Source organism: Cornus florida, unplaced genomic scaffold, assembly GCF_030987335.1.
Source record: "Cornus florida cultivar Cherokee Brave unplaced genomic scaffold, ASM3098733v1 CherokeeBrave_3.0.0_Hap2_Chr10, whole genome shotgun sequence".
Taxonomy (NCBI): Eukaryota; Viridiplantae; Streptophyta; class Magnoliopsida; order Cornales; family Cornaceae; genus Cornus; species Cornus florida.
Genome location: NW_026775580.1, coordinates 25,529,841 through 25,553,544, shown reverse-complemented (window position 1 = coordinate 25,553,544; position 23,704 = coordinate 25,529,841). Strand labels below are relative to the sequence as shown.

Genomic DNA, 23,704 nt, shown 5'->3' with positions numbered 1-23,704 from the left:
CAAATATGAGTAGGACTTAACCTTTATGCTTAATCCATACCTCAATACAGAATGGGTAGGACTTAGTGTTTGAACTAATCCATCCCTAGTATGCCACCGTCACATACCGGTGCATACAATCCTCCAAATAACACAACTGATAAAACAGTAATAGGTATTCACCAACCATTCTCCAAGATATGCATAATAAAATTTAATACATATATGACAATATTAGGCACTCATTATAAGACCTAAAAATCATGTTCCAATCCTTTAAATTGCTAAAATAAATCCAAGCATTTAAATCCTCCAAACCGTCCATAAATTAACACAGTTTACGGCAAATTAAATATCAATTTAATCCAAACCAAGCATAGTTAATTTCAGATAATCTACTATACTTATAACTCTGTTGAAATATGATTAAACAGTATCAAATCATATATAAAAGAATCTCTAAGTTCCAGTAAATAAATTTATTAACAAACAGTGTGCAACATGTAGGTCTTTCCTTAAATTCATATTGCTCCATTCTTTAACCCATTTATGAATTAATGCTTCCCATAATTTTTACAGGTCCATAGCAATCACTTACATCATTTAACGCAATTTAAACGGATTAAAAAAATACCCTTTACTGCCCAAACAAAACTTTAAAACCATTAATACGCGTTTCTGGGCGAGAGCAGGTTCTCAAAAGTTGAGAGCCTGCTCCAATCACTTGGGAGACTACTCCCTACCCTTAGGAGCCAGCTCCATCATTGAGGGAGTTGGCTCCCTCATTCAGGGAGCCGTCTCTCTCTCCCTATAAGTCGTTATACCTGTTCTTATCGTCTTCTTCGCCTCTGGCGCTATCTAAACTCTCCATATTGCTTATATATATGTTATTAGGATTCAATCTTAGTCCTAGATTAATCATAAAACATTGTTATACAACCACGACATGAATTAAACACAAGCTTTTAAAACAACGGCAACAGGATTCAGTTAAAAACTTTGAAAAAAACTCAAACTAATTTAATTCAATGAGATTTAATACAGTTTAATCATGCATAAAAGATATGTTTTAGCATTAATTTAATCCCTGGAGTATGCCTAGGCATGCACAGACACAGGTTTAAGGGAAGAAGTTAGAATAGGAACTTGCCTTTAGGTTTTTGTTCAAAACCTTAAACCTCCATCTCTGAGTTTTCTGACCACTTCCTAGACTGCTGTTCTACTCTTGGTTCAACCCAGAAGCAATCTGTTCCGTCCTCCTTGAACCCCTCTGTTAATCTCTCAAGTTTCACTCTCTGTTTCTCTCTGCCTCTCAATGCGTGAATAAGGTTTATTTGTGAACCTATATAGACTTGTCACTGTATATTTATAGACTAATATAAACCCTAGTCCACTTATAATTAGAGACGGAAAACCCTAATTAATCCCAGTCAGCCACCATGTGAATAATAAAAGAACAATAAAACCTAAATTAAACATTTATAAAACCCTAATGTAATCCAATTAACGCATTTAAATAATTAAAACAATTACTTCAATGAAAGAAAATAATAATAACACAATTAATTCAATTAAAGAAAAATCAAAATACAATTAAATAAAATAATTCATTTAAATAAAACAATTCATCAATTAATTCAAATAAATAGACAAATAAACAATTAAACAAATAAAAATGTAATTAAACAATTAATTAAATATCAGGACTATCCTTTTAAAATTAGGGGTATTACAAAACATGGCTCCATCTTCTTCTTCCTCTTCTTCTTCTTCTTCTTTGAAGCTCTAGAGATAGAGAGTATGTGGATCTAGAGATGTGTTCTTGAGATGTGCCTCCACTTCCCTCTTTTCTTCTACCCATAATCTCTAACTTTCTAAAGAGAGAAACTACAACAATATAGAAATTACAATGTAAAAATATGAATCTCCCTACAAAAATGGTTCAATCTCTCTTATATACAAGGCTTTTAGAGCCCAAAAATGTGAGAACTCGACCCTAGGATCTCCTCTTTCAAGCACAGCCCGAGTTGGTTCAAAATGTGCTTTAGATATGCTTTTCAATAACTTTTGCGAATAGTTTGATCGATCCAACCAATAGTGTGATCGATCAGAGGTATGGTGTGATCGATCAGGGGTATAGTGTGATCAATCAGGGTTCTATCGATCAGACTTTTCTTCAATCGATCAGACTTGGAAGTTTTCAGCATCAGCCTCCTTTTTGCTCTAGATTAGCCTCATTTTGCTCTAGATTCTCACCAAGACTTAGTTTTGACTCCAAAAATGCCTTAAGAAGCCATTTTTAGCCCGTTTTAACTTTATTGACCTGAAATAGACAAAAACATGAAATTAGACTAAAACGGGAAAATAAGATAGAAGAATGGACTAAAATACCCTCACTTAGGTACTAAAATGCGGTACATTTAAGTGCTCAACACACCCCCAAACTTAGATATTGCTAATCCCTAGCAATGAACTACGAAGTAAAGAAAGAAATGAACATCTAAATAACTATGAACTAGAAAACAATAAATGGATAACGCCACTTTCGTAGGGAACAAGATTGTATTTAGCATATGTAACAAGCTTTTTAAACCCCTAGGTTATCCCTAGTGGACAAATGAAGTCTCGTGAGGGTTTACAGAAATGATACCCATAAACATTAAGCTCATTCTCATAAAAGAGGCACCATATATTGCAAACAAGCAATAGGAGAAAACTACCTCAACTATGTAATTTTTCAACCATTTCCAAGTAATTTCTTAAAATTTCAACACCAAACAAGCAAATATGGTCCTCCATACATTAAGATAATGATCATGCAAATCAAAACAACTTTAGAGTCCTTTTTAAGTGAACCGGTATCAAATATGTTGCTATTTAAACCAACTAAAGAAATGATCATATCCTTACCCTCAAACTAACACACAAATCTAGTACCGATCATCAAGACAAAGAATTGACCTTTTATGAAAGCTTTATTCAACTAGGTGTGTGTATTCTTTTCACTCAATTTTTTATTTTTATTTTTTATTTTTTCTATTCCTAAGGATCAAAGATGGAAGCATGGTTCAATGTGTTGATCCATTAAGCTTTCTAGTGATCCATGAGGTCGAACGTTAGGTCAATGACTCCCAAACTAGACGGCTTTAAGGCATTAGGTGTTTAAACACCCTTAAGGACTTACAAGCTCAAATCAACTAGGTTACAAATCAAAACAACCTTCATCTAATCATTTCCCACTTCTCACCTTTTGGGAGAAGTCCTCACTTTTTTTTATTTGCTTTTACAACGTTTTTTTTTTTCTTTTTTTTGTAAGTTCAATTATTAACCTAGAGTTTGAGCCCTCCACCTTTCGGAGCGACAAATTCAGTGCTTGATGAGGCTAAAATCCCGGCTACTCAATGAAAAGGGTTTGTTATCCACCTTTATTAAGAATGAAAGCTTTCAATGCACTACTAACTCAATTGGGATATAACTAAATCAATAATCAACAAAGCATGTATCCCACAAATGAATGCTAGTGTGCGCCTGTGCTAGTGCAGAATCCTAGAGTGAATCTCAAAACAATCACAAAATCAGGATGATGTGGACCACAAATGCAAGCAATATATCAATTTTTCAAAAAAATTACTCCTAAATGGTATCCACAAGGCATACAAGGAGTATTGGACTCTTAAGTCAAGTAATTTTTAAATTTTAAGCAATATAGTCCTCAAAGATCAAAATCATAGCTAACATCAATCTCAAATCTCAATCATGCAATTAAAGCTCAACTTAAATAGAATGCAACAAAGTCACCTTACCCCCAAACTTAAACCGCACATTGTCCTCAATGTGCAATGAGAACAGTGGAAAAGATGGAAAAAGTATACCGTGGTAGCGAAAGTATAAAACTCGGCAATGATCCAATATGAAAAAGGTCTCCCCCAAACTAGGAACCAACAACTTATTTGAATAACCACACTAGCAAACTCACATCAAATATCAAATGCGATAAGAATAATCAAATCATGCATTCTAAGGTAATATAACACAAGATGCAAGAGAGATATGAGATCAAGCCTTAACTAAAGCATGAAAGTATGCATGATTACTCATAAGGGCACAATGGTGGAAAGTTTTTATATTTTTCTTTATATGAAAGTATGTACAATGAAACAAAATGCAAGAAAAATAAAGAAATAAAAATGAAAATGAACAAGGACTATACAAGAGATAAAAGACACAATGTGTCATGTGGATGCTAAGTTTAACATCTCTAGTAAGACGGAATGCTACTTTGAAAAACTGTTTTTTATTTTTTTTTATTTTTTTTTAGACAAAACAAATATATACACAAACAAAAATAAAAAGGCAAGTAAAAATAAAAATTCAAGATTAAAAATGCAAGGAAATAAAGAATGTAAAGAAATAATTTTTTTATTTAGAATTTTTTTTTTAATTTATTTATTTTTATTTTTTATTTCATAAGAGAAAAGTAATTAAATAAAATAAAAGAAAATGAAAAAGTAAAAGAAAATGAAAAATAAAATAAAATAAAAATAAAAATAAAAAGTCAAAGAGGCAAAGCTGTGATCGATCCTGACTTGGATCGATCATACCATGATCGATCTCAATGCTCGCAGGATGGAACAGAGAGTATGAAATTTATAGAGTTTCAAAAAAATTCTAAGTATAGAACTGAGATCGATCACAGGGATATCCGGATCAATCGAGGAGTACTTGGATCGATTGAACATAAAGTTCGAATGGTGGACAGAGAATTGAAATATGCAGAGAATCTCGAACGATAGGACAGAGAGACGAAAATATGCAGAAATGGTGTTTGATCGATCGAAAATCTCTTGTGATCGATTGAACAGAGCACTAAATGCCTAATTTTGAGATGAAAGTGCAGAAAATCCTATACTAAGCCCCAATGATGGTAACAAGAATGGAGATTGAAAAATGGATGGAAGAATGTACACAAGAACAAAAAATAAAAAGAAATGAGAGAGGAATAGAGTTTTAAAACCCTACGAATACTAGTGTTTAACGTCTCTAGCAAGACGTTGGGTCAACTCACTTATCAAAAGAATCAAAAACTGGATATGAAACATCTTTATTGATCCTCTTTTCACTTTTCTCATTTGATGCCTCACTTGCGACAATGAAATCATCCTCCAAAAGAATGACTTGAAAATAAATGAAAGAGATGATTTTGTTCCTTTCATCCACGGTCTTAAAAACAAAATCAATCATGGTTAGGCTTGCCTCTTTGTTGTGTTCTTGAAACACATTCAAATGATCATTCACTTTGATAATTGGTGAGACATTATCTTTCAAAGACTCATTTGAACTAATAGGAATTGCACTCTCTTCATCCCCTTTCTCTTCCTCAATGATCACCATCTCCTCACTTTCCAAGTTAGCTAAGGAGTCCATTAGAGAGTTCACTTCATTTTTGGAACTTTCAAGGTCAAAACCACAATTTTTATACATTTCAAAAAGGCATGTCTCAAGAGGGTCTTTGGAGATAATAGAAGGAACGTGACAACCCAGATTTTTTTAAGATTTTAAATTATATTTTATTTGATGATTTTTAGCTGTCAAAATTGAATTTATTTAAATTAGAGATTTACCCAATTGAAATTTTTTAATGAGTTAATTGGATTTTGCTACAATTTAATATATATATATATTTGTATCTGTTGAAGATGGAGCAGGTGGAGCCGAAATGAAGAAGAATGAAAAATGAATTGGTAATGTGATTTTGAAAGTGGTGGGTCCCATTGGATATTATGGGTTGATTTTACTTTTGTATATATAATGTATATATAAAGATGGTCTGATGGAGAAAGGAGCAAGCAGGTGGACGAAATTGTGGGTAAGGAAATGAAGATGCTAATGGTTTTGGCGGGTCCCATGGGTTTCATTTGTTTTGTTATATATATATATATATGTATATATATATATAGATATTGTGTGCCATCTTTTTGATGATAGAGAATGATATTAGTGTAATAAATGACAAAGGAAAAAGAAGGTAGCAGCAAGGTGGCTGCCGAAATTGTAGACAAAAGAGAAAAATGGAAATGATGAATTCCACGGATCCCACAAAGAGAGACTTTTTGGGCCAAATTCATTTTGCTTTCTCTTTATGCACGCGATAATATTTAGAGATAGATTGATTGTATTATTTGTGTTTATCAGATGAATTAGAAGATGGAATAGAGATAAGGAATAGATGATGTGGCGGGACCTAGTTACTTTTTGGTTCAAATTGTGATCATTGTATTGATATTTGATATGGGATATTGTTTGGTGAGTTGTCGTTTGATTTAGTGTCGGTGGAAATTTGCCTATATAGTGTTGTGTGTGCTAAGTGAGGATACAATATAGAGAAAGAATTAGAGATTTTTAGAGAGTTTTTGAGGAGTCACAAAATGAGGGCCGAGAGTATACTCAGATGATTCGGTGATTAATTCATTTTCAATGCAGGGATTATCATACCTTGAATGGCTTGGATGATTTGTTTCAAATAATTTATGATTGCTCTTTTGTTTAAATTGCGTATACGTATTTTTGTTTAAATGTATATGTATATTTATGTTAAACTAATTTTGCATGAAATTTCTTGAAATCCTTGTTATGGTTTTCCTATTGGGACTTTCCCGTCTCACCCCCTATAGTTTCAAGTACCGAGGATGCGAGAGGATTTCTACTTGGGGCTTAGGTCGAAGAATTGGTATTGAGGAATTATTTTATTTATTTTAGAGATGTTGTATTTATTTGAAGATTTGATTTTGTATCAATAAGGTGTATTTCTTTTGTGATCTTGGGTGTAAATTTAAGTATTTGGATTTGAAGAAATCGAGAATTTTATTTAGAAAATTCGGGTAGTGACAAGGAAGGCTCTCTTCAACAAGTTCCTCATCCGCCTCTCCTACCTCTATAGTGGTCGCCGTCTCCTCACTCTCTAAAGTAGCAATGGCCGGGATAAAATCATGATCAAAATAAGGAAAGTCCTCATTAATCATGTTATGCTCTATTGGATTAGCCACTAATTCACTTGTCACTTCCTCCTCTATACAAGATAGAGTGCTAGGCATTAGCTCACTTGCTACTTCTTCCTCTTCACTCTCATCATCCTCATATATATAAATTGAAGTTCTTGCCATTTTTTTATTTGCCTCTTCCTCCTCCTCTTGACGAGAAAGAGTACTTGCAATTTGCTCAACTTGAGCTTCAAGTTTGGCTAAGATTTAAGAATGAGAATTAATATCTTGAGTTTGTGAATTAAGCCCATCAAGTAAAGCTAACACTTTTTCTTGAAACTCGGGTGAATAAGGTGATGGAGGTGGTTTTTCATAAAATGGTGGGGGAGGGTAGTAGTCATAAGGAGGATCATAAAAGTGATTAAGTCCATTGTCAAATGATGATGCTTGAAATGCATTGAACTCAATCTCATAAGGATCAAAATATGGTGGAGAGACATAAGGTGAGGGGAAGTAATTTTTCCCTAAACTTGGATAAAACAATAGCTCCATCCACATTCAAAATCCAAATGTAACAAATAATGGCCTCCACACGGGCTGATGTTTGGACAAAGATTTAAGCAATATAATGAGCCTCAACAAGGGCTATCACAAACATACAAAGAATTGAAACAACTAAACAACGAGATTTTCAAGAAATGCTCACAAAGGTCCTTAAGCAACTTCAAATTCCAATGCTAGCTTCAAGCTCCAATGATTGCTTTAAGATCCAATGTTTGCCTTCCTTGTACTCAAGTACCTAATTGAACAAATAATATCTAGAGTAAGAAAAGAATATATAATGGAAAATAAAATAAAAAAAGAAGCAAACAAATGAATACTATTGTCTAGTCTAATTCCAACAAAACCATTAATCCCCGGCAAAGGCGCCAAAATTTGACGAGCCCCTTCCTATGTGTTTAAAAAATGGACTTTTTAATGCGAGAAGTCACTTCGCAAGGTCAAAATATGAATGTGGTTTCGGAAGCCTTTCTAGTCAAATTTACATTTATAAAAACCACTGCTACAACTAATGAAGTATACCGAGTACGGATCGTCCACAGAGATTATACGTGTTGGAATTTAGCTTCGACTCTAGCGTATCAAAAGATTGCAAAGGAGGGTTGATTGGTTGATTATTCTAGAAAATAATTAATTAAAATGCAATTAAAGTAAACTAGTGAGAGATAGGGATTTAAGAGATATGAAGAGAGGTCTTAGGGTGTTGGAATCACCACTAAGCTCATGTAATTAACCACTTGCTTTCCATTAATGGGGAATACATTGTTGCAATCAAGATGTAGCCACAAACATAAACACAATTTCCATGTAAAAGTGTGAACTATCTAATGCAAGAGTGAATTGTCTACCTAACCAACAAGTAAACTAAATGTAGAACAAACCACCAAGACAAAGGCATAATTCATCAATTAGTTAACAAATGGGTTTAATAAGAGCACACATCAATCTAGAGAATCATGGAATTTGTAATAATAAGTGTGAAGTATCAAATCAAGAATATATTGTCTACCTACCTACAAACATGAATTAAATTATAGAACAACCCATCAAGCATAAGTATAATCCATCAATTTAATTGACAAACCCATTCAATGAAAACTATGTTTAGTCATCACTAAATCCTTAATTAATCACACATAGACATGCAACCAACATAGAGAATCTAGTGTAGAGATCAATTCTCAAATAATCACATATAAGACAACATGTAATTAAAATAGAGAATCACTAGGAAGAATTGAATCAACAATCACAAGGCTAACCACTAATCATAACAATATATATATATATATATATATATATATATATATATATATATATATATATATAAATCTCTAAAAATAGAAATAGAAGGATTTAGATTACACAAGACTTAGGGCTCATCCAAGCCCTAAGTGTAGATCTAGCCAATCTTGGAGGAGGTGGATGTGGTCATAAAACCCTCAAGGGCAAGCTCCAAACATGGCTCCATCTTCTTCTTCCTCTTCTTCTTCTTCTTCTTTGAAGCTCTAGAGATAGAGAGTATGTGGATCTAAAGATGTGTTTTTGAGATATGCTTCCACTTCCCTTTTTTCTTCTAACCCTAATCTCTAACTTTTTAGAGAGAGAAACTACAACAATATAGAAATTACAATGTAAAAATATGAATCTCCCTATAAAAATGGTTCAATTCTCTTATATACAAGGCTTTTAGAGCCCAAAAATGTGAGAACTCGGCCCTAGGATCTCCTCTTTCAAGCACAACCCGAGTTGGTTCGAAATGAGCTTTAGATCTGCTTTTTAATAACTTTTGCAAATAGTTCGATCGATCCAACCAACAGTGTGATCGATCAGGGTTCGATCGATCAGACTTTTCTTCGATCGATCAGACCTGGCAACTTTCAGTATCAGCCTCTTTTTTGCTTTAGATTAGCCTTTTTTTGCTCTAGATTCTTACTAAGACTTAGTTTTGACTCCAAAAAGTCCTTGAGAAGCCATTTTTAGCCCGTTTTAACTTTATTGACCTAAAATAGACAAAAACATTAAATTAGACTAAAACGGAAAAATAAGATAGAAGAATAGACTAAAATACCTTCGCTTAGGTGCTAAAATGCGGTACATTTGAGTGCTCATCAAATGGCTAAATGTTGAAGTTATGCTCGAGCCCTATCCTAAGAGGCTCGAGCTCAGAGTCAAAAGGCTCGAGCCCTTTCTATTTAGTCAGACTTAATTGATGTGGGATTTGTCTTATTGAAGTCCTTTTTCATCCCAGATTACCTTAGAAGACCTAAAAGCCCGTTCAACCCTTATTAGAAGTTAATTCTTCTATAAAAGGAGGTACAAGGCCACAAATTAAAGGTCCTTCTCTTTGTTATTTCTCTCTTAATTAGTGGTAGATTTTAGGGTTTTAAAGGTGAAGATCCCAAGAAGAGAATTGCAGTCCATGGCGATGAAGATCATGACAACACAGATGATATCTGACGTCGTCATGAGTAGCTAATTCCTCTCTTAGGGCATTAATGTAGCCCGAATTCGAGTATTATGGTTTGATCGTTCTTAAATTTGGGGATTTATATGTTTATGTATCTTGATTGCATAATTATGAGCAACTAATTACAGATCAATTGGTGTTCTAATAAAATAATAGTTTTTGAATGATTATGACCTGGTCTTATATATAATTGCTCTTAAACTGCTTTAAACTTGTTCTTATTGTACGGTATGGTAGAGGCCTATCGGAAATAAAAATGGAGATTATGCAATGGTGTTCAAACATTTTTCATGAATGAATGTTTTCATAATCTATGCATAGGGAAAACGAGTTATACTGCAACATTAGATTAGAAGTAGTTAGGTAGATAATTTGTGCTAACCGAAGATAGGTTATAGTTAGTTGAAGTTCATGGAACATTTTTCTTTAAAACCCGAATTAAATAAATGTTATTGAGCTTAATTCATATGATACATAAACTGTAAAATCCCAAGGTTGAATGTTTGACCATAATACGAGATTCGTGGGGAAATCAATCCCTAAGACTTTCTCTCTCTTGATCTTATCTTTATTTTAATTTAGTTTTTTATTTAATTTTATGTTTGTGATAAACAATCAAATCAATCAACTTTTCTCCTTGAATCAAAATCATATTAATTGGATGTTTAAATAAACTACGACAATTTCTGTGGTTTGACACCCTTAATATAGCCATATTCTGCAAAGATACGTGCTATTGCAAGTGGTATAATTTGACACACATCATTTTCTATCCCCTTTTTGATAGTTTTGACTAGAAAGTCACCCCCACCTCTTGCTAAAGACGTTAAACACTAGTTTCATAAAGTTTTCCAACTCTACTTCTTCCTCATTTCTTTTTATTTTTCTTTCTTGCGTCGTCTAGATAGTCTCATTGATGATTCAAGGAGCTATATTTCAAAATTTCAGGCATTTAGTGCCTTAGCAAAAATTTCGGCCTTAGAAAATTCTGAAATTTTTTTAAATTCTAGTTTTTGAGCCCTGCCAGTAGCAGTTTCGATCGATCGCAGCACTGTGCCATCGATCGTACAATAGGTGCGATTGATCACACCTACACTCATTCATTTTTGGCCTAGAATTTAGGCCTCAGTTAATCGTTCGCAATTCTTTACGATCGATCGCACCCCAGGTGCGATCGATCGTGCCTGCACAAGTAGAGTTGGCCCTGAAAACATCCCAGGTATGATCATTCATACCTAGAGTGCGATCGATTGCACCTGTGCATACTAAAAAAAATTCTTTCATTCCTTATTTTTCTTACACTTTTATTTACTTGCCTTTTATCTTACTTATGTACATACTTTGTTCATTTTAAAAAATAAAAATAAATAAAAATTATTTTTGCTTGCATTCTTCATTTTATTTTACTTCTTTATTTTTCTTTATCTTTTGCATATTGCATGTTTTCTTGCATTTTGTTTCTTTGCATGCTTTCATAAAAAGAAAAATATAAAAAAAAAAAAAAAAAAAAAATCACCATTGTGCCCTTATGTGTAGTCATGTATACTTTCATACTTTATCTAGGGCTTGATCTCATATCTCTCTTTTATTTTGTTCCATATTGCATTAGAATGTTTGATTTTCTTATCCTTATACCATTTGATATTTGATGTGAGTTTGCTAGTGTGGTTATTCAAATAGGTTTTTAATTCCAAGTTTGGGGGAGTCGTCTTTCAAATTGGATCATTGCCGGGCTTCATAGGTTTTTGCCACCATGGTATACTCTTTCCATCTTTTCCATTGTTCTCATTGCACATTGAGGACAATGTGCGGTTTAAGTTTGGGGGTAAGATGGCTTTGTTAATTCTACTTAAGTTTTGAGTTTTAATTACATGATTGAGATTTGAGATTTTTTTGACTACGATTTTGATCTTTTAAGGCCTATGTTCCATCAAATTGCAAAATTTCATGTCTTGAGAGTTCAATACTCCTTGTATGCCTTTGGATGCCATTTAGGAACAAATTTTTCAAAAGTTTGATATCATGCTTGCTTTTTTTGTCCATATCATCTTGTTTGTGAGAATGCTTTGAAGATTAATTCTAGAGTACTACATTTGCACATACGCACACTAGCATTCATTTGTGCGGTACATGTTTAGTTGATTATTGTTTTGGTTATATCCTAATTGAGCCAGTAGGTTTTCAAAGCTTCATTCTTGACAAAATGACCTTGCATGCTAAATAACAAACCATTTTCACCGAGTAACCAGGATTCGTTCCTCATTAAGCATTGATTCTCACATAAAAAGGCAAAGGGACCAAAAAAAAAAAAAAAAAGAAGAAAAAGAAAAGTGAGCACTCTCACCAAACGTGAGAAGTCGGGAAATAAAAAGTGAGAGTTGCTTTGATTTGTAACCTAGTTGATTTGAGCTTGTAAGTCACCAACAGGCCAATGGTCTAGTGGTACCAAGCTCCTACTTCTCAAAGAGAGGTCAGAGGTTCGAGCCTCAGTGGAGGCATATGTGTGTGTGAGTACCAACTAGGAAAAAAAAAGAGTTTGTAAGTCCTTAAGGGTATCTTTACACCTAATGGCCTAAAACTGTCCGATTTGGGAGTCATTGACCTAACGCTCGTTACATGAATCTTCTAAAGAGCTTAAGAGATCTTTACATTGCACCATACTCTTATCTTTGATCCCATTGAAAAAAAAAAAAAAAAAAAAAAAAAAAAAAAAAAAAAAAAAAAAAAAGTTGAAAATAATTGAATAAAATGTTCATTTCTTTGTCTTGATGATTGGTACTTGTTTTCATTTCATTGATTTGCTAAGTTAGCAACATATTTGATGTCGGTTCACTCAAAAGGATGTTATAGTTGATTCAATTTGCATGATTATCTTATTTGATGTGTGGAGGACCATATTTGCATGCTTGATGTTAAAATTTTTGAAAATTGCTTAGAGATGGTTGAAATGGCATACTTGATGTAGTTTTCTTTCAATACTTGTTTAAAAAGTGTTGGTGCCTCTTAAGAGAGAAAGAGCTTGATGTTTGATGGTATCATTTCTGGAAACCCTCACGAGACTTCACTCATCCACTAGGGGTAACCTAAGGGTTCAAAAGGTTTGTTGCATATGTTAAATGCAACCGTGATCCCTATGAAAACGGTGTTATCCTTTTATTACTTTCTAATTTTTAGTTGTATAGTGTTCTTTTCTTTTTACTTCGTAGTTCATTGCTAAGGACTAGCAATATCTAAGTTTGGGGGTTGATAAGTGCTGAAAGATTGCACATTTCAGCCCTAATCTCGAGTATTTTAGACCTTTCATCTATGTTTACTTTCCCGTTTTAGTCCTAATTTGTGTTTTTGTCGATTTCAGATCAATAAGGTTCAAATGGGCTAAAATTGGTTCATTAAGGCCTGTTTGGAGTCAAGCAAATGCAGAGCGCAAAAGTTCAAAAATTGCCCTGGAATAGTACCTACGATCGATTGCAGCCCATGCACGATCGATCACAATCTTCCACTATCGATCCTATTACCACGTCATCAGATATGCCTATTCAGCAGATAAGGCCGCCACATCATTGTTCGCAAGATTTACGATTGATCGCAAGGAAAATACAATCGTTCGTAAGGCCACGTCAGCAACCGAGTTAGCGGATAAGGTCAAAAATAACTTAGTATCACGATCGATCATAGCAGAGTTGCGATTGATCACAACAATGTGTTATCGATAGTGAATTGCCTGACAGCCTGTTTTTAATACGGTTTTGCTGAATCTTCACCTACCAAATGGCTATGGGATTGTATCATTTTGGGGCTTATTTCTGACCTGTTTTGGGCTCTAAAGGTCTTGTATAAAAGGGGGATTGAACCATTTGTAAAGGTAGCTTTTATTTTTATGTTTTATTTTCATTAGTTTTCTCTTTAGAAAAGTTAGAGATAAGGGTTTTTTGGAAAAAGAGGAGGGTGGAGGCAGAAGAACACATCTCAAGATCTACACATTTTCTCTCTCTAGAATTCAACAAAGAAGAAGAAGAAGAAAATGAAACCATGTTTAGGGATTGCTCTTGAGGGCTCCATGATTGGTTAGACTTCTCCTTAGGGCTTGGATGAGCCCTAAGCTTGTAATCTAAACTCTTGTCTTTCATCTTTTTGGGGATTTATATCTTATGATTAGTGCTATAGTCTTGTGCATATAATGAAACTTGGTTTTTCCAATGGTTTCTATGATTAATTCTTCCTATTGATTATCTATGGGATTACATGTTGTCTTATGTGTGATTATTTGAGGATCATTCTCTATACTAGATATTTTTACTAATTGTATTTAGTGACAGCAATGCATGATACTTATTGGATGCATTTGTTGATTAATTTGATGGGTCATGCTTAAACTTGATGGGTTGTGCTACACCTTAGTTTACTTGCTGTTAGGTAGACAATTCATGCTTGAATTTGATGGTCTATTACTTATTATTGCAAATCGCATCATCCTCTTGATTGATGTGTGATATAATTGTCAATTAATTTGATGGGTTATAGTTTAGTCTTGGTAGGTTGTTCTACACCTTAGTTAATTGTAGTTAGGTAGATAATTTATGCTTGATTTGACAATTCATGCTTATTATTGAGATTAGTAGTATCATCTTGATTAATGTGTGTTCTTATTAGATATACTTGAATTGGATAGTCCCATGCTTAAAATTGCAAGTTTTACTAATGATTGTAACTACATTTTTTATTACAGGAATGTTTTCCCCAATTAGTTGAAAGCATGTGGTTTAGTAAATGAGTTTAGTGGTGACTCCTATGCCCTAAGCCTCTCTTCCTATCATTCAAACCCTAGCTCACTTAGTTTAATTTACTTGCATTTTCATTTAATTGAACTTTAGTGTAATGAACCAAACCAAATTCTCTTTTGCAATCTTGTGGTCCACTAAAGTCAAAGTTAGATTCCAACTACGTGTTTAATCCCTGTGGACGATCCCTACTCGCTATATTACATAATAGTAGTAGTAGTTTTATAAATGTAAATTTGACTTTTAAAACTTCCAAAACCACATTCATTTTTACCTTGTGAAATGACCTCTCGTGATACCTGTCACTTAACGTATATGTGTTAAGTGGGTTTTATAAATGTAACACATTTTTGTGTACACACCAAAGAAGTATCAATGCCCCTCAAGATTCTCTTCACAAAAATAATAAAAGATGAGTAAATGTTGAAATTACTTAAAAGGGCTCACATAAAATTAGAAACTAAAATTATATAAAATATAATTATAAGTAATAAATAAAAATAAAAATATATTGTAATATATATATATATATATATATATATATCTTTAAATCAAATAAATAATTTTTATTATTATCTTTACCTAAAAAATAAATGAAATATAATGTAATATATATATATCTATATATATAAAGTCAAGTGCCAAATCATATTCCTATAAATAATTACTGAATAGTAATATAAATAAATATAAAAATACTATATATTTGCTATAAGAAATAAACTATTTTCTTTTATACAAATGACAAATCATTAATGCTTGACCAAAGATTTCACTCTTAAAAGAGTATATAATAGGTATATACATTTAGGTGCATAAATATTCGCTTATTGATGTGTAATTTTATTCTACTTTTTTTTTTTTTTTTGGTAAATTTATATTCAATTATTTGATTTGATGAAGTTGGGAAAATAAATTACTAGCATAATATGTAAAACACTTTTATGTTTTAAAAAATATTATTATTTCTATAATATATATATATATATATATATATATATATATATATATATATATATATATATATTATTGTATATATACACACAACACATCATCTCACACATGGACATGTAGAGAACCTCACCCATTAGGATATAAGTAGAATTTTCGAAGAAAGATAAAATTTAAGTTATTTATTATTTATTATTATTAGTATTAAAGAAATAGAATTTATATATGTGGGAGAGAGCTGCTAGAGAGACAAAGAATGAGAAGAAAAAATTTTTATACAAATAAAAATTATAGAGAGAGAAAATAAAATAAAATATAAATAGAGTATTTATAAAGAGAGATATAATGAAATTGGGGTATTATACATAGAAATGAGGGAGAAATAAATGTGGGACAGTTTGGAAAGTTCAAAAGGGTAGTGTTGGAATTAAAGACTCTTTTGGTCACATGACCCACAAATGTCACTTTCTGGGGTCAGAAGTTCTTGTTTGCTCATTTTTCATACTATAAGGGTGGGATTTGAACAAGATGAGTGTTATTTGCACACTTTTCAAACTACAGAGGTTTTTTTTGCACTTCTAAGGCCTTAAGCGAATGTGAGACCCAAAATTTTGAGAGGCCCTAGTAATACAAATTCTTGGCCCTAAATTGGAGGCCCTATGCAACCGCCTGGATCGTCTAGGCCTAGGACCGACCTTGAGTATTGATATCGTAAATTATTGTTTAATGAGAAGTAATTGTGGTCCAAAAATGCAGAACCATAACCCGTTGCAAAATCGAAATAAATAACAATCTAGATCTTGTAACATAATATGAGCCACATAAGTAGATTTTGATAGGTCTCATAATATTATATGCAATTTGACAGCTTCCCTGATAAAAAATGAGAGCATAATAATAATTATTATTGTTTGTTATTATTATTATTATTAATATCACTCTAAATCAAAAAAAATTAGTCACCCTCACCTAACTCAAAATTTAAATTAAAAGTGAAGCTTATCTGTAATTATTTTTTTAGGTTTAATTGGGTGCAACTTCTTTAAACACTATAAAAACATTCACCTTATTTCTTGAAAGGAAATTAACCCACCTATACATTAGCTTTGAAGCATTTAATACGGCTTTGTTAGCTAAACAGGGTTGGAACTTTCTGGTTCTTCAGCATTGATTGGCTTTTAAGTTGTTTAAAGCCAAATATTTTCGCCATTGTTCCTTTTTGGACGCCCTGCTGGGATCTAATCCTTCATGAGCTTGGCGTAGTATATGGTTTACTCAATCTCTTATTGTGATAGGTTCTCGACGGATTGTGGGCGATGGGAGGTCTATTTATATATGGGAGGATCGTTGGGTTCCTGGTCTGTCTCATTCGCTTCTATTACCATCTATTTCTGTGGCTCCTCAGTTTGTGGTTGACTTGATTGATCATACCAACCAAGGATGGAATGTGGGTTTGCTTCAACAGTTGTTTCCACCGGGCATTGTTGACTCTATCTTTAAATGTAGTTTTAGTTTATTATCTAAAGAGGATGTGTTGGGTTGGAACTTAGAGACCAATGGTATGTTCTCTGTGAAATCTGCGTATCATTTGGCCTATCAAATGTTGTGCAGTGGCGGTAGGTCTTTGGAGATCTCCTCTTCGGATTCTGTTGCTCAGTTGTTGTGGGATAGTATTTGGTCTTGTAAAATCCTACCCAAGATCAAGCATTTCCGGTTGAGGTGTTGTAAGCTGGCTCTTCCAGTTCTAAAATGTCTCCTTGATCATAGCCTCGCTGTTGAGACTGTGTGCCCTCGTTGTGGATTGGATGAGGAATCTATTGAGCATTTGCTTTTTCTGTGCCCTCAATCGGTTCAGATTTGGAAGCTTACCCCGTTTTGGTTTGATTTGGTTGTTGATTGCCCTTCTTCCTTTGTCGATTGGTGGTTGGGTTTGATTCGTCAGTGGGGGCGCCGGGAGAGGGGGGGTCAGATGTGTTGGGTTTGTTGCTTACTGCGGTTGGTTTATTTGGAAGGCTCGTAATAAGCTTGTTTTTAATGGAGAGGGTTGAATTACTCAACGGGTTGTTAATTTGGCTTGTTCTTATTTTTGGGAGTTCAAGTATGCCTCAAGTTCCTTGCATTTGGGTTTGCCACACAGTTTGCTTGGGGACAGATCCAGGTCGCTGGTTTCTTCTTTCTTCAGGTATCATAAAAGGCTGAGGGTATCTTTCTCCGTAAAGTCATTTTATAGGCTCTGTCTTTTTCTTTTGATCAAGGTTGGTTTGAATGTGACTCTCTAGTTGTGGTTAAGGTTGTGTCTGGTGTTGATCCTGGGCCTATAGAAATTCATGCGCTCTCTTTTGATGTTAAAGTGGCGCTTCAGAGTTTTTCCTCATCTTATCTTAGCCATGTTCATAGGCATGGCAATAAGGGTGCCCATACTCTTATTTTGTCCGTATTTTTCAAAACAGGTAAATTTCTATTATGCTTTTTTATTACAAAATAAAATAATCATTTCATAGTACCTTTTTCTTTTCATATATTTTTTTCAAGCATCATGAATATTATTATTATATTCTATTTATTTTTCATTCTCAGTTATGTTTCTTTTGTAATTATTATTATCATTTCTCTTTTTTATTTCTAATTATTCAAATGGAGCAATTTTTTTTTTTTTTACCTGACAATGTTAGTGTGTTCAGAGGGGAGGGGGAAGATGCGATTTGAACTTGTAGCTACCGTGCCATACCGCTCCCCCTTCAAATGGAGCATTTGTCTCACCAAGTCGAGAAAGAAAATATAAAAAAGAAAGAAACAAAAATTTGGTACTTCACATAAAAATTTGGCACGCGATCTTATGATTGTGTTGTCCCTAGGGATGGAGCCAGAATTTTTGTTTGGGGGCACCTTGTACACTAAATACATATAAATTAATATTTATGGAGTATATATATATAAAGAGAAATAGGTGGATAAATATAGATAGAGATTGATATTTTTGAAATGAGGTAAATTAATAAATTACATATATATAATATAATGAAATAATTTAAGAAAAAAAATTTAAAGAAACATATAGAGTATACAAGGGAAGGAGAAATTTGAGGGGGGCACTTTTACACATTTTTAAAAAATATATGCCTATTATAGGAAAATATATATATATAATAAGGAAAGGAAAAAATCCAGGAGGGGCATGTGCCCTCCCTGGTCCTATACTGACTCCGTCCCTGGTTGTACCCGTTGTCTTAGTGAGGCCTACTTCGAGTATTCGCGCTCAATAACTACTAATCAAGTATTTTTGGCCTAAAATAAAAAAGAAATTTGATGTGGCGATTTGTGATTAGCTTAGAGTGGAAGCATTTTATATACACGGTGCAGAGGATTTCTCCCTATTTCTGTGGCATTGCAGTTTCCACATCTCTACATTCATTCAATCCGAACGTTGCCTTTCAAGTTTCAACTAAAACCAAAAAATTTAAATTAAAAAAAAAAAAACAAAAAAAAAAAAAAGAAAGAAAGAAAGAAAAGGAGTTCAACAATGGAAGTTCTGTTCAGTCCCTGCAACTCTAGACCTCCAATGGCAACGCCATTCAAACAAGAGAAACCTTTTGAATTTTCATCAAAACCTCATAAACCCAGAACATTCAACAAGACCCACCAATCATTATCCATAAAAAATGAACCCATAATCACAGATTCCCATTTGAATCACCTCTGCAGGATCGGAAAGCTCAGCGAAGCCATACATGCCCTTGACTCCATTGCCCAACGCGGGTCCAAGGTAAGACCCAACACCTTCACCCGCTTGATACAGTCTTGCATTGATACAAATTCAATCCATTTAGGCAGAAAACTGCATACGCATATTAATTTGCTTGGAGAGTCTGACCCATTTGTTGAGACTAAATTACTTGGTATGTATGCAAAATGCGGGTCTTTAGGAGATGCCCGTAAGGTTTTTGATGAAATGCGTGAGCGAAACTTGTATACTTGGTCGGCCATGATTGGTGCGTTTTCGAGAGAGAAGAGGTGGAGGGAAGTTGTAAACCTTTTCTTTTCGATGATGGAAGACAATGTTGTTCCGGACGAGTTTCTGTTTCCGAAGATTCTAGAGGGTTGTGGGAATTGTGGGGACGTGAGAACCGGGAGGTTGATACATTCAATAGTGATTCGATGTGGGATGAGTTCTGAAACCCGTGTTAACAATTCTCTTTTGGCCGTGTATGCAAAATGTGGGAATTTGAGCTTGGCAAGGACGTTTTTTGAGAATATGGAGGGGAAGGACACGGTGTCTTGGAATTCAATTATAACTGGATATTGTCAAAAGGGTGAGATTGGAGAGGCACGCCGATTGCTTGATTTGATGTATGAAGAAGGGATTGAACCTAGTTTGGTAAGTTGGAACATTCTGATAATGAGTTATAACCAGTTGGGGAACTGTGATATTGCAATAGAGACGATGAAGGAGATGGAGAGCTTTGGGATTGCTCCTGATGTTTTCACTTGGACCTCTATGATTTCAGGGTTTGCTCAAAATAACCGGAGAAGCCAGGCGCTGGAACTGTTCAGGAAGATGTTTTTGGAAGGAGTTGAACCAAACGGCATCACGCTTATGAGTGCAATCTCAGTGTGTGCGTCTCTTAAAGCTCTAAGCAAGGGGAAGGAACTACATTCGATTGCAGTTAAGATGGGATTTTCTGGAGATGTACTAGTTGGTAATTCACTGATTGACATGTATTCCAAGTGTGGGGGGGAACTTGAAGCTGCTCGGCGGGTCTTTGATATGGTCTTAGAGAAAGATGCCTACACTTGGAACTCAATGATTGGAGGATATTGCCAAGCAGGCTACTGCGGCAAAGCTCATGATCTCTTCATGAAAATGCACGAATCAGATGTACCACCTAATGTAATCACGTGGAATGTGATGATCACAGGATACATGCAAAATGGAGATGAGGAACGAGCAATGGATCTATTCCAGAGGATGGAGAAAGATGGAGTTAAGCGTAATACTGCATCATGGAACTCTCTCATCGCTGGCTATTTGCAAAATGGGCACAAAAATAAGGCATTGAGGATATTTCGACAAATGCAATCTTTCAGAGTTAGACCCAATTCAGTCACCATTTTGAGTGTATTACCCGCCTGTGCAAATTTAGTTGCTGCAAAAAAGGTGAAAGAGATACATGGCTGTATATTTCGCAGAAGTCTAGAATCTGAGCTCTCTGTTGCAAATATTCTTATAGATGCTTATGCCAAATCAGGTAATATAGTGTATTCAAAAACTATATTTGACAAGATGTCAACGAAAGATATCATCACCTGGAACACACTGATTGCTGGTTATGTTTTACACTGTTGTTCGTATGCTGCACTTGATCTTTTTGATCAGATGACTAAGATGGGACTTAAACCAACCAGAGGTACTTTTGTGAGTCTTATCTCTGCATATGGTCTCCTTGGAATGGTTGATGAGGGCAAGCGTATTTTCTCTGGCATGTCTGAAGACTACCATATTTTACCAGGTTTAGAACATTGTGCAGCTATGATACATTTATTTGGTCGTTCAGGTAGACTTGAGGAAGCATTTAAGTTCATTGAAGGCATGGCCATAGAGCCCGATTTCTCTGTCTGGGATGCCTTATTAACTGCCTGTAGAGTTCATGGAAATATTAGATTGGCGGTGCATGCAGTCGAACGATTATTTGAACTGGAAACAGGAAATGCCTTGTTTCAGCGATTAGTTTTACAGACATACGAGTTACGCGGGATTTCTGATGATTATTTGAATGTCAGAAAACCTGGAATAAGGAATGACTCTAAAGAATCTGTTGGGTGGAGCTGGATTGAAATTAAAAACACAGTGCATACTTTTGTTGCAGGTGATAAGTGTAAACTGAATGCAGAAACTCTTTATTCTTGGATAAGAAGCGTGGAAGGAGAAATTGGAGGACCCTATTCTCATGCTGGGCTTTGCATTGAGGAAGAAGAGTGGGAAGAAATTGATGGGGTTCACAGTGAAAAACTTGCATTTGCATTTGCCTTCACTGTGTCTCCTCAAACATCTCAAACTATTCGGATTGTGAAGAACCTGAGAATGTGTGGAGATTGTCATAGGATGGCCAAATTTATCTCCAAGACACACGGGCGTGAAATATATGTGAGTGACTCAAAGTGCTTACACCATTTTAAGAATGGACACTGTTCTTGTGGGGATTATTGGTAGATAAAAGAATTCAAGAATCATATGAATTGATTGTTAGTTTTTCCAAGAAAAATACCGTTTGTTTGCTGGACCAAAATCTTTTTCATCCTTTTGGACATTTTGAGAGGCTTGGCCCACGGTAAGGTTGATTCACTGCTTCACTGCGATCTCCATGTCTTTGCATGTGAAAGTAAGACTGCATACTTTTGACTCCAGATCCCAACCCCGCAATGGTGGATTCATGCGCTGGGTATCCCTTTAGACCTTCCACACATTCCGCTACAACAGAAGGTGATGGCACAATTTGATTCTTTGTTTTCTTTGTTGTAGTAGATGGAATTAATTGTTTTGAAACTTTACATATTATATTCTTGGTTAGAAATTTTCAAAAATCCGGGATTTCTTGAGTTTGAAATCTCTGTTCAAGTATGTAGCAAGTCAGTACAATGTAAAATCACATATCGTGGCTTTCTAAAGTACATGTATACATTTTTAAATATATGATCAAACTGCTTTGAATTGTAATGATAATACTAATGTTATGTTTGGAGCACCAAATTGGTGTCTTGATTTGGGATTGAAAGAAGTATAAGTAAAATTTGTATTAATTTTTTTTTAATCCTAGATACAAGGCACCGACTCGGTGCCGCCAAACATAACATAAGGGAAAACTACACTGATTTGAGGTCTGTTATTATAACTACAGTTTTATAGAGACAAACTAGGTATTTTGAAATTTTAAATTGTTGACATAAAACCAAAAAAACAAGAAAAATGAGGTTGGGCGAGGTTGGGTCTTCCAAAAACCTTAGGGAAGGTCACTCTCATTTGCCTTCATAGGCACGACAGTGAGAGTGTGACTCTTCGAGATGTACAATAATCTTTCTTTTGTGGTTTTTTTTTTTTTTGGTTATTAAAAAATAACAATTTGTTGGTTTTCTTCTTATCTGCATAGATAGAGTTACGATATAACAAAGATTCGTTAGCACGTTAAATCCTAAAATGATAAAACACGAATATGACATAGAAACGATTATATATAAATATAAAACTTTATTTATATACATTTATTGAGTACGACTATTATAGAATTTTAATTCATTTTTAATTCTTATACTAATAGTTACTCCCACATAATTTAAAAGATGAAGTTATGTAATATTATAATGATAAATATATGCTATACCATTCTACTACTTTGTCATAAAAATTATATTTTTTGATTTATATGAAAATGTGTAGTTGCCTGCTTCGCTTGTGACCTGTCTATAATGCCAAATTTTTAAAGGAAACGTTTATCGCATTGAAATGTGTTCATATTATCTCTATGATCACTAAGATGACTCTTATAGATGTATATGTGTGTTATGTAAGATTCATGTTGTGACCATGTATATAATACGGATTTTTTTAAAAGAAAAAGTTGGTCACATTGAAATGTGTTCATATTATTTTCAGGATTCCTAAGAATGACTACTGTTGATGTATTTAGCACATGGGTATATATAAATAAAAATTTAATTTCCTAATCTACAGGGAAATTGCTTTTCCCTTTTTATTCGTTTCCTTTCCTTTCCTTCAAAGGAAAGAAAAGGCCTAAGCATGAATTCGAAGAAACCATTTCTCATCAAGGGCCAATCAACGTAAAAAAAATATAAATAAGACAACTATTTTCGGTTCTTATGAATATTGTAATTAAATTGCTTATGTTCTCGTGTTAAATTTAGGTTTCATGATTGGAAAAATGCTTCTTGTTTGTTGATGATCCGTGTCAAATGTGCACAAGGCAACTTTAGGGGGC

The 23,704-nt window shown here is 34.0% G+C and overlaps 1 protein-coding gene across 1 annotated transcript; it reads left to right on the top strand.

Moving 5' to 3' along the window:
* Positions 1-19,096: 19,096 nt before the first annotated feature.
* LOC132276817 (pentatricopeptide repeat-containing protein At1g19720) lies at positions 19,097-22,404 on the top strand. The gene has a single exon (XM_059778437.1). It carries the CDS (start codon positions 19,237-19,239, stop codon positions 21,922-21,924), a length of 2,688 nt encoding a protein of 895 aa, XP_059634420.1. The 5' UTR covers positions 19,097-19,236; the 3' UTR covers positions 21,925-22,404.
* Positions 22,405-23,704: the final 1,300 nt, after the last annotated feature.